Source organism: Petaurus breviceps, unplaced genomic scaffold (assembly GCF_028583685.1).
Source record: "Petaurus breviceps papuanus isolate PSGF00001 unplaced genomic scaffold, PetGlider_PUasm1.0 151, whole genome shotgun sequence".
Taxonomy (NCBI): domain Eukaryota; kingdom Metazoa; phylum Chordata; class Mammalia; order Diprotodontia; family Petauridae; genus Petaurus; species Petaurus breviceps.
In genome coordinates this window covers 19710615-19725911 of record NW_027185712.1, presented here as the reverse complement: position 1 = coordinate 19725911, position 15297 = coordinate 19710615, and the positions used below count along the sequence as shown (strand labels likewise).

The following is a 15297-nucleotide window of genomic DNA, read 5'->3' as shown; positions in this document are numbered from 1 at the left end:
TCCTTTTTCCCTTGGTGAAAGATGCCATGCTGCACACAAGTATACTCCTACTCATGTTGCTAATTGGTTTAATAATAACATTCTTGAAATGATGTTACTAGAGAAGGCAGCTTTTAATCCCATAGGATGGCGATGGACAGGCATATGATATCACTGGAACCAGTGTAGATGGTCATTTTCTCTGTTTTAGCTTTTAGGAAGCTGTCTAGACCAGTTAGGGTGAGATTCAAATAGAAACAGATCTCTGCTGGCCACATATTGACATAGAAAACCACAAGTGAACATTATCTTTGTTTTATTGTATTTTCACTTATTTTTGTTAGACACTTGCCAACTACATTTTAATCTGGTTTGGATTGAACACAGGAATTTTGCAGGCTACATGTGGCCCAAAGGCTTCAGGTTTTACATCTCTGGCTTTGAGCACTGAGAGTTTAAATGACCTGCCCAGGGTCTCACAGCTTGTATATGTCAGAGGCAAGATCACATATAACTTTGACTCTCCAGGTGTTCAGGTTGCAGGACCCTGTGCTGGTCTTTTTAAGTGTTATTGTATTTTTGTTGATGCTTTTAAAATAGTTTTGCTTTTAAATGGACAGTTGACGAAATTGTGTCACATAAGGGTTTCCTAACTTTACAGTTGGAAAATGACTTTGGTTTTTGCTGCCCCTACGAAAGATATGTCTATATTTGTTGGTTAAATGCATGCGACTGGGAAGGACACTATATTTAGTGGCTAAGATCACCCCTGAATTTTTTAAGAGGACAATTTTGAGTATTAGGAAAGGAGTAATAAATACTTAGCAGTTAGGAATTAAGAGGAACATTTCTGTCTCATAATCTCATCTTCCATGGAGTCATTTTAGAATGTTAAATATAAAGTCAAAGAATTTACTTAGCAGATACAGTTGATGACACAAATACTCTAAAGGATCAAATGAATAAGAAAGATGCTTTGAGTGCTTTAGAAAAATTTAAATGTCATCTATAAATTTCTTCGCAATACTCTGACTACAAATTTCTCAAGTAAACACTTGCTTACGGGTATAGCTGTGATTTTTAAATGCTTCTTTTTTTTTTTAATAACATGAGTAAGAAAACATGCTTTTCACTTTTTTTTTTTTCAGACGATGCTGACAGCAATCTCTATGAGCGCCATAGCAACAAACGGTGTGGTTCCAGGTACAGACTCGGACCATTCTACCATCTTAACCCTGTTTCACATTTATAATACGTTTTGGAGACTGGCTTTTGTCAAGGAGGCCTTGAGGGTTCAGGGACTAATTATAATGTGACCTTGGGGAGAATGATCATGGATGACAGCCTCCCCAGTTGTGGTAGTGACTGCTATTCCAAAGACAGGGCTAACAGTGTTTCTATTTGCCAACATCTGGTGTCTATGAAATTAAATGAGGTGAAGCAAAAGGGATTTGGTAGCTCTTTACTGGTTGTTTTTTGGAGTTGAGTGGTCAAGGGTCTCTCATTCCCCACTAACTAAACGGTCTTGTGTTACTGGTTTTGTGTCTTTTTTTCTTTCACATTTGGTAGTGATTACTGTTCTGTGAAAGTTGCCATATGTGGTGCATCAGTATCCTAGCAGGGTCTTCCTGGGGCTTTAGGTCAGTTCTTTGAAGGTGACCCTTGAATTCTAGTAGTAATTTGCCTTGCATAATTGGTGTGGCTCTTCCTGGCCCTACTGACCTTACTGCCTCCCAGTTCTATAGTACATGAACTGCCCCTTGCTTCCTGATGTTTTTTTTAACATTTCTCTTGAAGAGCTCTTAATGATTTCTTATTCCAAATGGACCATTTTGGTGTTTCTTAAGTAAATAAAATGATTCATGTAATTTATACATGTTTTTATGACCAGCCCCATATCCAAATACTACTTTAAAATGTGCAGTGTGTGTCCTATTAAATAAGACAGCAATTCATTCTGATCTAAATAATATTTTTAGACCAGTCTATTTTTAGCCATTTAAAGCTTAAACACCCTTATCTTTATTGGAAGGTTACATTTTCTTCATGTAAGAAGAATTGTTTATCCTGAATTTTTATTTCCCAATAGAACTGTTATTTTCTTTGAAACCAAACCATTTATTTTCTTTTTTGAAAGTTTTAATAAATCATACCCATGTGGGTGGTGGGTGGTTGTTGTGTGTTGTATGATGTGTCTCTTATATGGTAGGCTTGTGGATGGGGGCAGGAAGGAAAAGTGAGATGTAAAATGTCTTGAAAACAAATGCCAGAAAGTTTAACTTGTGGTGACGGGATGAGAAGGTGGCTTTCATAAAAACCACCATATGATTCTTGCTTTTCCTTCTATGGATGATCCATTGAAAAGAAGGGCTGCCTTAATAAAAATTAGCTACCATTTTTACAGTGCTCAAGCCAATGCTATGTCATAGCACCTACTTTCCAGGATTATGAGGATGGTATTATTATCCTAATTTCACAGATAAGGAAACTGAACCAGAAAAAGGTGAAATGACTTGTCCCAGGGTCACACAGCCACTAGGTGTCTGAGACCTCATTTGAACTTAGGTCTTTTGGGCTTCTGGTTCAGTATTGCCTACTGCTGTCTTCATAAAGAAGCATAGTGGTGGTGACTTCTGCCAACTAAAATATCTCATTGATTTGAGACAAACTGCAGCCTAGCAATAATAAGTAAAAATTGGTAAAAACAAACAAACAAAAGGGGGAGGGGCAGCTAGGTGGTGCAGTGAATAGAGCACTGGCCCTGGAGTCAGGAGGACCTGAGTTTAAATCTAGCCTCAGACATTTAACATTTACTAGCCCTGTGACCTTGGGCATGTCACTTAACCCCACTTGCCCTGCCCTCCCCCCTCCAAAAAGAAAAAAAAAAGGTCTGTTATAAGAAATGTTATTTCGCTCTTTTGGGAAGTGATTGTGAATTTACAGGGCATTCCCAGTATTCCTTTCACAGTAAATTTACCAATTATAACTGGGGCACATACAAAACATTCTGTTGAACCAAAAAGATAACAAATGACAACGACTAGCATTTTATTTTGCTTCTTAGACATTAATAGTATTCTTTAAACAATCAGTCAAGCGAGGTTTTTCCAGTTTGTAAAATGATATGCTGGAAAAGGCTTCTAAAGAATACGGAGGTTAACAACATGCAGCCTGCAGCAAAGGTTATTTTAATGATGGGTTTTTGGTTTGAGGATGCTTTATCATTTAGAGGCTTGGGGTAGGAGCCTGTGGCAGGGTATAACAAACATCTCAGGAGTTTAATGTTCTTTAATAGGACTAGTTTTTAATGTATTTGTCTTTGTGTGTGTTCAGTTGCCTTTCATTTTAATTTGGGCAAGAATACACAAAATTATAATTAACATTCATTTTGTAAAAATGTTGCTTCTATTCCTTTTCTTGAACCTGAACCCCTTCTTTATATGGAGAGAAGAATTGCCCTCACAGTTTTTTGTTACTTCAGCCTTCAGTTACTCTATAAATGCACATTGCTGACCTTTATTTTATTTTTTTCCTCTGCCTTTTGCAGCTGGAGGTTCCTACTACATGATCTCAAGGTCCTTAGGTCCTGAATTTGGAGGGGCAGTTGGACTCTGTTTCTATCTGGGTACCACTTTTGCAGGAGCCATGTATATTTTGGGCACAATTGAAATTTTTTTGGTAAGTTTCTTGTTGGTTGGTTTATGTTGAAATGCATTTTCCCTCTGTCATGGCAGTCAATTGTTTAAAAGCCACCAGCCCATTCATGGGGACTAGAATAGGGACTGGACCTGTAATTTCCTTGGTATAGAGAACTTCCAGGTGAGGAAAGCCTCTTGACCAGTGAAGGCTTTCCTAGAGCACGAAGAGATTAAGGAACTTGCCAGGGCCACACAGTCCCTGGTGTGGAGTGAGCCCTTAAGAACTGCTCCTTGCCTTGCCATGGTCAGTTGTATGTCACAGGCAGGACTTGAACCCAGGTTGCCTGACTTAATTGCTACTTCCTATGTGTGACACCAAACCACCTGGCCATTCCATTCAAAGAGGTTAACAAAAGTCATGGACCATGTGTTTAGAAGATTGCTGATTATGAAACATCCTCTAATCTCCCATCATAGACATTAAACTCCAGGCCACACTTTTCACTGTTACCCTCACCTGCTTTGTCTCTACAGTGACTCTGTGCCTTTTCAAGGTCTTTAGCTTGAGACTATGCCAAACATAAGCTTTCTCTCTGTTTAACCTGTGGGATTTTATTTGAGCCTCAAGTGGTTGACTTTTCAATATTCATTTATTCACCACCTAATGTATGCACTGAGGAGACAAGATAAAAATAATAGTCTTTGCCCTTAAAGGAAGTTACAAGGCTATCAGAGGAGACAACATGTGTACACACATAAATGTTTACTAGAGAAATTCAAGATCGTTTTAGGGGAATTGGATAAGGCTTCAGCTGAACTGTGAAGAAAACTAGGAATTGAAGGGGAGAGGTCAAGAGTGTGTTCCAAGGCATAAGGACAGCCTGTGAAAGACATGAGGGTGAGAAGGAATGTTATGCATGAGGAGAAGCCAGAAGATAATTTTGGCTGTATCAGATTATTACATTTAGGAGAGTAATAACTGGAAAGTTAGGTTGGGGCTTTAAATGACAAACAGGAGTTCATCTTTGATCCCAAAGTCATATTGATCCAAGTGAGTAATGTGGTCCATTCTGTACTTTAATTATTTTCTCTAGTGTGTGGAAGATGGTTTGGAAAGGATGGATTGAAATAGTCCAGGTGAGAGGCCATGAGGTTCTAAACTAGGGTGGTAGACCTGTGAGTGGAAAGAAATGGAAAGAAAATAGCCCACGTTTGGTTTATATTGAGATTCATTTTCTCTCTGTCACTGTGGCCAATTGTTTAAAATTTAAGGAAAAAATTGTTTAAAAAACCCTGGAAGGTAGATGCTGTTCCCATTTTACAGATGAGGAAACTGAGGCAATCAGACATTTAAATGACCTGCCCGGGGTCACATCGCTAGTAGGTGTGATAGTAATGGAATATAAAGATCCCCCTGTATTGGCTTGGTTTTAACACAATCAGTTTGAAAACCAAGCCAATACAGGGGGATAGTGGCCCCCAGCAATCCTCTCAGTCTCTCTCTGCCTCCACGAGGGTGCTGCTTCCAAAAAGTTCTTCTGCCTCTCTCTTGTCTCTCCAAATCTATGTCACCAGCTCCTCCCAGTTCAGGACTTTCTTTTCACATCAACAAGTCCATCCCACAGGTGGGATTAACAAGCTCTGGGTTTTAACACAATCAGTTTGAAAACCAAGCCAATACAGGGGGATCTTTATATTCCATTACTATCACAGTAGGCATCTGACGCAGGATTTGAACTTCTCACTTCAAGTCCATCACTCCATCTAAAGTACCATTCCACAACTGCATGGATATGTGAAATGAGTGACAGTGAATGAGGAGTCTAGGAGGGCTCCGAGTCTGCAGATTTGAGGATGGTGCTGTCACCAGTAGGAAGAGGTTAAGAGATAGGAGTTTTGGGGAAGAGATGAGCTCTGTTTTAGTCTTGTTGAGTTTGGGATACCTATGGGATGTCCAGGTTGAAATGTCTGGTAACTAAGAAGTCACTCATGTGACTGGAACTCCAGAGGGACTAGGCTTTTTTTATTTCTGGATGCAGGAGTGAGTCATCATTTGCTTCATGATGATCATTGAGCCTATGGGCTCTCACAAGGTCACCCAAGTATAGAAATAAGTCTGTTGAAGTTGGGGTAGTGGGAAGATGTGAGTTCTCAGCCATATCTTGAGGGCTGCCAAACCGAGTCGTCCTTCTAGGTTGGAAATCTCCCAAGTATTTTTTTTCCATCATAGTGACAGGGCCTAGAGATTCCTAGTCTCCTGTTGGTTTTCTCTGCTATCACTATATTCATTCTCCCCCACTCTCCTCTAAAAAACAAAACAAAGTTTGGTCAAAGTGTGCTAGCCTCTAATATAATTTTAATTGAATTAGAATGTGAGATCCACCTTTCCATTGAAATCAGCTGCTAAATTTAGCCACCCAAGTGGGCTGGCTTTTTTTAAGGAAGAGCAAGGAGGGGCACAGGGAATGTTGGGAAACAGTTGCCAACAATTCCTACTGATTTCATTAAGAATTTGACCTAAATATAGCTATGTTGTATAAGCCAGTGATAAACTTCCACTCAGTCAGTATTTCTTTTACTTAGTTCCTTCTTTCTAACCCTTTCAGATCCCACTTCTTTCCTCTGGGGCTGCTTAAGAAATTAGGTTACAGTTTGGCTTGTTGGTTCTTTTAGATGACATTTTCATGCCTTCAAATGCATTGGGACAGATAGAAACCTGAATCTGTATGGTGTCCTTTGTTGATATGTGAGCTAGCACCTGAATACTGTAGGTTAAAAAGAAACAATTTTATATGCCTGGTGCAGAGGTTCTCAGGGGAGTGTTGTCCCAGGAGTTCCAGGGACCCTTTCTTGTGGTGGTCCATGAGGTCAAAACTTTTCATAATTATAAAAGAACATTTTAATTTCTAACTAAGTATATATCAATAGATATAATCCATGAAGTGAAAACTTTTAACCAAGGGGTTAACCAAGTTTTATTATAACTTTTTTTTAATAAAACGTTTTTAAAAAATCATTAAGCTAATTTATGAGGTCCCTGGTAAAAAGTGTGTTGTCCTGAGACTAATAATTTTGAGAACTGCCGACCTAGTTGATGTTTCCATTTGGAAGCCACTCTCCTGCCCACCTCTCCATCCTTCAATATGTTAAAATTCAGTTTGTTTAAAATTAAGTGATTGGTTATCAGATACCCCAGCTTCCCACCAAAACAAAAAACAAACACTAAATCAGAAAACAACCCACCTAGTTCTTGGTTTTGCTCCACATACTTTAAATCACTTGAATATAGGCTCTTTATAGGTACACACACACACACACACACACACACACACACACACACACACATGCACACACACGATAGTGTAAGCTAAAGATAGAAAAGGCTGGCTAGGACAAAATGTTTTGTCTAAAAAATGCCCTAAAATTGCATAAAATGTTTTGGGAATTAAAGGGGCACAACTTCAGAACTTCATCCTATGACTTCATTAATCTGGGTCCTTCCTCCACAGACACACATCACAGGTTGTCCAGGCTTTTCGTTACTGTGGCTAGAAACGTCATCATCCTTGAGTGGTGAACCTCTTTGGACTTAGCTAGGTTAGTAACAATAATACCGTTTGTCACTAAGGCCCAAGCTTCCAGATTTTTCTAGTTTATTAAGACTTTCTCAAGCTTGGGTTCCACTCTCATAGCCTTGAGAAACTCAGTTTTGCCTCCATACATACCATGATGCATGTTTTTTAAAGTTTTTACTCAAGTGACTTAAAGGTTAATGATTAGAAGACTTGAATGCATCATTAACCAACAAAATGGATGGGTACTGGATTTATTTTTCAAAATGCCATGGATATATAGGGGTGACTAGGTGATATGGCAGATGGAGCAATGACTCTCAAGTCAGGAGGATATGAGTTCAAATCCAACCTCAGATGCTTACTAACTGTCTGACCCTGGACAAGTCACTTAACCCCAATTGCCTCTACAGCAACAAAAAATAATTATTAAAAAATGCTACATTTTTACTTTGGATTAATTTATTGCCCATGTGTACCTTGTCAGTAAAATGATAATAAAAACTGCTTAATCTGAAGCAACAGCTCTTAGCAGAAATGGCACTAAATTTAATAAGAGGATCTGAGTTACAGTCCTGGATCTACCACATAATTATCTGTGTGACCTTGGGTAAGTCCTTTTCCTCTCTGGATCTCAGTTTCTTCATCTGTAAAAGAAGACGAAAGTAGATACTCTTCTAGCTCAGGAATTCTGTGACTCTAGATTGAGTCACTGGTAGAGAGTGAATGCTCAGTTTCAGCCTCCAAGTAAATAGAAGTCATCTAACTTGTCAGTGGAAGGCAGAATTCAGCTGTCATATATAGCTAGTGAGTTAGCAGATATGTAAAATTAAGGTCATATTTATGATGAAACATGTCACCCACTCATTGACAGCAAGGTGATGGACTCAAGGTACACAGTTTTATACATGGCCACTGAATGAGTTCATTTTGCTTGACAGTGTTTAATTACAAGAGCTTTTTAAACGTCTGGTTTTCATTGTGTGGAGGTGGAGGGTTGGCAGAGGAATACTTTAGCAGTAGAGATGCCAGGAAAAAAAAAAGAGGACCATTAAACTTTTTTATAATACACAGAAGAGAACAGAAGGAAACTCACACACATAGGACAGTTTAAAAAAAGGTTAGAGGTAAGTAGGTAGTGAATTCCAGGTATGCAAGACAGTCAGTACAAAGACATGGAGACACATTCCTTTCAAAGTTCATATCATCATACCCACCCATATAGGAACATGTCATGTATAGCAAGAAATTTTTCAGAAACAAAATGCAGCTAGTGTAGCCAGTATGTGGATGCTTGAGACAAGCTTTATATTTTTGATAGCTTCATCTTAAAAGAGAGGTAAAATTGCCAGTTGGTTGAGCTCTGTCAGGGCCTTATCTTTACTCTGTAATCTGGTACAGGATCAAGATCATGAAAGCTGGGAGGGACTTAGGTTTAGGTCTTCCATCAAGAATCCAGTAACAACCATGAATTCGAGTAAGTCACTTGATCTCTCTGAAACTCAGTTTTCCCATTTATAAATGGGAATTCAATCCAATAATTTTTCGTGGGATGTGTGTGTGTGTACACATATACATAACACACACACACACACACACACACACACACACACACAGAACGCCATGCTGTGATAGAATGCCAAACCTGGAGTCAGGAGGACCCGAGTTCAAATGTGGCTTCATTGTGACCCTTGGCAGATAACTTAACCTTTGTTTGCCTCGTTTTCTCATCTGTAAATGGGGATAATAGCAATACTTACCTTCAGGGTTGTTGTGAGGATCAGATGAGATAATAACTATAATGTATATAATAAAGTATAATGACTGGCATGTATTCAGAGCTGTATAAATGTTAGCCACTACTGCTCCTACTGCTATCACTACCACCACCACCACCAGTATGAAGGGGGTTATTATATTAAAATAATTATTAATCATTGTAATTAACTCACAGTGGACAGTTCCCTTCCTTGTATCCTATTGGGAGGTATAAAAGATAGACCTGTGTAAACAAGATAATATGAAGAGAGAGATCATTAATAGATATGGGGGGGGGAGGGTTAGGGAAGGTATCATAGGGCAGGTGGCATTTGAGCTGAGCTGAGGCAGAGATAAGGAGGAAGAAATACATTCTTGGCATCAGGGATGGCTTGTTCAGATCAACAGAGGCATGACATAGAATATCTAGTTTAGAGAATAACTGATAGTCCAGCTTGGCTAGAATTGAAGAGTACATGAAGGGAGGTGATATGAGATTAGGCTTAAAAAAATAGTTTGCAACCATACTGTGGAGGTCCCAGAAGACTTAGCCTGAGCCATGTATCCTGGTAAGGGCAGTGGGAAGATTTGAGCAGAGAGTAATATGCCCAGGTTTGAACCATAGAAAAAAAATTAAATTAAATTAATTTATTTATTTAAAAATTTTTTTTAACTATGTGTGGAGGAAGAAATGGAAAGGGGTGAAGACTGGAAGCAGGAAGCCTTTTAAAATAGTCTATGAAAGATGTTGGCAAGGATCTGAATTTAGGGTGGTGGCTGTGTGATGGTGTGAAGATGGGAGAGGTAAGATGTTGTGGAGGTCTCATTGATAAGACTTAAGATTGTGAACTTCTGTTGAGCCAGCTGTCACCCACTGTGTCTGATACATTGTGCTGGTGCCATGCTGGGCACATTGGAAAAAACTTAATAAATGCTTTATGTACATATAGGGAAAGATACAGGGATAAATGTCACTGCAGCAGTTGAGAGGGGATGACAGAATATACAGATCAGGCAATACATGCCTAAATGAAGTACAAAATACTATTCAAATGAGGGAGAGATTATTCCCAAAGTAGAGAGGGATTGAGATTAAAGAAAGCTTCATGGTGGTGCTAGCATTAGAGTTGGTTTTTGCAGGATGGATAAACTGTCACCAGGTAGAAATTAGAGATGAGTGGATTTTTATTTAATAGATGGGAATTTGGGGGTGAACAGAGAAGACTATCAGGTATAGCTCCACTCTTTTTTTTTTCCTCTAATTTTTTCTGACCACTCAATGATCTGCTTTTTGGACAGAAAACTTAATTGGTGAAATTAAGATCATAGGAACCTTCCTCCCCCCCCAAAAGAAAAAAAAGTTGTGTGTTTGAGGTATGTCCAGCATACAAGAATTGAAAAACTTTATCTTTTGAAAGGGGAGAAAAATGTCCACTTCCAAAAAAATTTCATGTAAATGTGTGTTTTTCCCTTCCTGCAGACCTACATTTCTCCAAATGCTGCTATATTTCATTCAGAAGACACTGAAGGAGAAAATGCAGCCATGCTCAACAATATGCGAGTTTATGGCACATGCACCCTCGCCTTGATGGCCATGGTGGTGTTTGTAGGCGTAAAATACGTCAATAAGCTTGCCCTGGTATTTCTGGCCTGTGTGATCCTCTCGATTCTTGCCATTTATGCTGGTGTCATCAAGACTGCTTTTGATCCCCCGAACATTCCGTAAGATGCCCTCCTCCTTGCTGGAAGTGTCTGTGTTCAGTATTGTGTTCAGTAGTAAGAATGAGATCTTAATTACTTGATGTGTGATGTGGTGCAGTCCTGCCTGCTTTTGGAAATTTTTAATTCTCCTGGCATACTTGTGAGTGTGTGTAATCTTCCACGATTTTTCTTGTGTTGATTGACATGTATGTGGTCAGGCTTGAGGGTTTTTGGGAGGGGGGAACAGGGGAGAAGGAATTCCTTCCATGTCTTTCTCTCCCTCCCTCTTTTTTCCCTTGGATTCGTTATCATTGTGATTTTTATGATATTTATTATAAACAAAAGAGAGTTGAAGGGAGTTTTAAAATATCTTTTGTCACTATTTTATTTTGATGTCTTAAAAGGATGAGGATTGTTTGTCTTTAAAGAACCAAGGCTGAATGAATGCCCTTGTTTGAGAACTATTTAATCCATTTGTCACATATTACATCACTCTAAAGTTTTTGGAGTATTCATCTCTTAGTCTGCTATCTGACTTGAGTGAACTACAAACTCATACAATACCTGGAGTGAGTTAATGCCCTCAGAAAGGAAACAAGCTAATTTAGTAAGCATTTCTTATATTCCAGTGCTAAGTGCTTTACAAATATTATCTTATTTGATTCTTATAACAACCCCTTGAGGTAGGTGCTATTTTACAGTTGAGGAAATCAAGGCAGGCTGGAGTTAAATGACTTGTCCAAGGTCACACAGCTAGTAGGTGTCTGAGGCTGAATTTAAACTTAGAAAAATCTGTTGTACTACCTCGCCACTTCTGAAGGCACTTAAAGAATGGCTTTTCCAGTTGATGTCTTACAGATACCCTGAAGTCTGAGATGTTAAGCTTGTTTTCTATCTTAACATTGTCTTGCTTTAATCTTCTATTGCCATCCAAGATCATCAGTTTTAGCATAGCTCCAGATGCTACCAATCAATCAGTCATTAAATAAAAGCTTCATTAGGGCAAGGCTAATTCACTGCCTAAGTAATTTTAATATCCTGATAACCTGATCTTTTTTCTTAATCCAGTTAAAAATGACACTATTCACTTTAACATTATTGAATTATATTTGGGTGCTGCTAGATTGCACAGTGGAAAAGATCATTGGGCCTAGGGTCAAGAAGACTCATCTCCTTGAGTTCCAATCTAGCCTCAGACACTTACTAGCTGTGTGACGCTGGACAAGTCATTTAATCCTGTTTGCCTCAGTTTTCCTCATCTGTAAAATGAGATGGAGAAGGAAATGTCAAACTGCTTCAGTATCATTGCCAAGGAAATCTCAACTGGGGTCACAAAGAGTTGGACACTACCGAAAAACAGCTGAACAACATCAAATTATAGTTGGGCAAAGTGATTGTGAGATTCATTGCTATCTTAGTGATCTCTGCAGAAGAGATTTTTTTTCCTTATTTTTTTTGGAGGGCAATTGGGGTTAAGTGACTTGCCCAAGGTCACATGGCTAGTAAGTGTTAAATGTCTGGATTTGAAGTCAGATCCTCCTGACTCCAGAGTCGGTGCTCTATTCACTGTGTCATGTAGCTGCCCTTTGAGGAGATTTTCTTAGTCTTTAGGCCACCATTCTTTATTCGTTTTAATTTGCCCTGTGGAATTTTCTACAAGCACCTGGGATCCATAGTTAAGATGTAGGAATATGCTGTAGATATGTGGGGTCTATGGTAGTGAGTGTCCACGGGGTAAGTAAGGGCCAAATTGACCAAAGGTCAATAGTGTAGTAGGTCTGGGGAAGAAGAGTTGTTTGTTTGTTTTGTTTTTTTTTCCTAACAGAATGGAGGAAAATTGTGTCTGTTTAGAAAGATGCTTGTGTAGAGAGAGAAATATTTGAACTTTTCATGGAATCAAGAAACAATTCAGCAGGTATTAAGTTATTATAGTAACAGGCACTGAGTAAAATCCTATTTCATTTAATCTTTTTTTTTTTTTTAAAGCAATCAGGGTTAAGTAACTTGCTCAAGGTTACACGGCCAGTTATTTCTGGGTGTGGTGCTGAGTGTCTGAGCCCAGGATTCGATCTCCAGGTCATCCCAACGCTGGAGCCGGTGCTCTTAACTCGCCCCTAAGCAATTGGGGTTAAGTAACTTGCTCTAGGTTACAAGGCCAGGTGTTTCTGGGTGGGTAATAAGTGTCTGAGCCTGGATTTGATCCACATATCATCCCGACACTGGAGCCGGTGCTCTTACTCACTATGCTACCTGGCCACCCCTCATTTAATCTTTTAAGTATGAAAGTAGAGGTATCAGGTGGCATGGCCTAAGATATCCTTGGAGACAAAAAAGACCCAGGTTTACCCCCAGCCCCTTTCTGTACTATTCCTATGAGTCTCTCAATGTCTGTCAAATAATTCTGTAAGACTGTATAAGTTATAGTTAGTTGCCAATCTACAATTGATGTAAAGAATTTCTTTCCATATAGTGAATTGCTGCTTTTTGCTTTTAAACAGTCAGGGCAGTGATATAGAGTAACTGTTGATAAGAAAACGTTATCCCATTAATCCATATTAAAACTTTAAAGTATATTCAGGTAGCAGGTAAAAGGAAAGGAAATAAGCATTTACATAGCACCTACTATGTGTCATGCACTATGCTGAGCACTTTACAAATACTCTGATTTGACCTTCACAACAACCTGTTATCCTCATTTTATATTTGGGGAAACTGAGGCAAATAGCAGGTAGGTGACTTGCCCAGAGTCATACAGCAAGTAAGTAGCTGAAGCTAGATTTGAACATAAGTCTCCCTGACTCCAAGTTCAGTGTTTCATCCAATGTGCCTCTCAGGTTCCTTAGAAGTAGCAATGGCTTTTCTCTTCTTACAGAAATTCTTTTCAAATTTCATTACACTTAGGACATACGGCCTGTGCACCACTGGTGGCCCACCAGAGGGTTTTACCTAGAAAACGTAAAGGATATAAAACAGGCCTACACAGCATATTGCCCATGGGCCGCAGTCCTGACTTAGGGTCATCTAGATTGGAGAATTTAAAGATAAGTTCAGATAGAGAGACTGTGTGTGTGTGTGTGTGTGTGTGTGTGTGTGTGAGAGAGAGAGAGAGAGTCCCATGTTGAAATTCGCCATATGATACATTCCACGTAGTTTTGGCCTATAGAGGAAAGGAGACAAGATCTCTACCACGTGCTTTTCTAATTGGCTTTCATTCTGTCATTCTGTTTAGGGTTTGTCTTCTTGGGAATCGTACCTTATCAAATCGCAACTTTGATGTCTGTGCTAAAGTCCAAGTCATAAATAATGAAACAGTAACGACAACACACCTCTGGGAACTCTTCTGCAACAGCTCCATGCTTAATGCCACATGTGATGATTACTTTTACCAGAACAATGTGACTGAAATTCAGGGGATTCCAGGGATTTCCAGTGGTGTCATACTAAGTAAGTTTAAAAAAAAAATTGAGTTAAACTCCATTTGGAAAAAGAAAGGAAGGAATGATGGATAGAAGGGAAAAAGGAGGATGGATAGAATAGCATTGACCATAGGAATACAACTGTTCCCTCTGGTTTTTCTGCCATTATCTTTTTTCTTCCAGTGAGACAAACTAGTGACCTCATCCTTTTGTAGAAAACAGACAAGGTTTAAAATGGAGAATTTAGATAGAAATCTCATTCTAGAGATGTACACCCTCCACTTAAACTGAACACCAGCATGCTTCATATTAGCATTCCATCAATTGAATATGTATTATGTTTTGAATTGGACCCTAGAAGCCAATGGGCCACTTATTTTTTACAGATAAACATAGACATAGAGGTTAAAATGTACAGCTGTATCTGCAGTGGGATTTGAACTCAGGTCTTTCTGATTCTGAACACCACATCAGGGCCCCTTCCTAGCTCAAAATCTGGGAACCTGCATGTAGCGGCAAGCACCCCAAGCGTCCTCAGGGTTTGCTGCCCATATAGGTTCTTGGATCTGCTTTGATAAAGGAAAGCAACTCAAAATGGGTTAACAAGCTTACTTTAATCAGTCAGATATGTATCATTCACCTAGTTCAGGGGAAAAAGGTCAGTGCCCGAACTTCAGAATATACAGACAGAATTATCAAGACAGAAACAGATCAAGTAGACAGATTTCCAAACTGTCCAACCATTACATCCATACCAAACAACATCTGGGTTTCAAAGCCGGGGGACTCTCAACAATGGCTTCCCAGAAGATTCAGATCAAATCACAGAACACTTCTCAAAGTGAGTCCCAAAACAAAGCTACACATCAGGGCTTATATAGTCTTCTCCTGGCTCAGAGAATGTAACAACCTTATTGACCCACTGGCCAATCAAAAAGTATCTACTGAAAAACAAGCCTCCCACCCCAGGCTTCAGGGGTGCACTTTAGCCTAGGGGCAGGGAAGATCTTCCAAATTTGCATTCCCATTACATTCGGCCCCAAGATCTTTCATGCCCATAGCATAGACAATTTACTTTTGAATTAGCATTAAACATCTCTTAGGTCACATTTTCAAAGTACAGAACTAAAGTTACCAAAGTGGCCACTGGGCCTTAAACAAACACAAAGTACATAGCATTATTACCTCAATTGAAAACAAGAGTTCAAATAAAGTTCTCTGGGGGGGGGGGGG

The 15297-nt window shown here is 39.2% G+C and overlaps 1 protein-coding gene across 2 annotated transcripts in view; it reads left to right on the top strand.

Moving 5' to 3' along the window:
• SLC12A7 (solute carrier family 12 member 7) overlaps nt 1–15297 on the top strand; it is a 301892-nt gene that overhangs the window by 223742 nt on the left and 62853 nt on the right. For both annotated transcript variants that reach the window (XM_069076354.1, XM_069076364.1), the window contains exons 5-8: nt 1128–1182; nt 3527–3657; nt 10428–10669; nt 13878–14092. In XM_069076354.1, coding sequence (XP_068932455.1) covers nt 1128–1182; nt 3527–3657; nt 10428–10669; nt 13878–14092 — 643 coding nt within the window. The remainder of the gene's footprint in view (nt 1–1127; nt 1183–3526; nt 3658–10427; nt 10670–13877; nt 14093–15297) is intronic.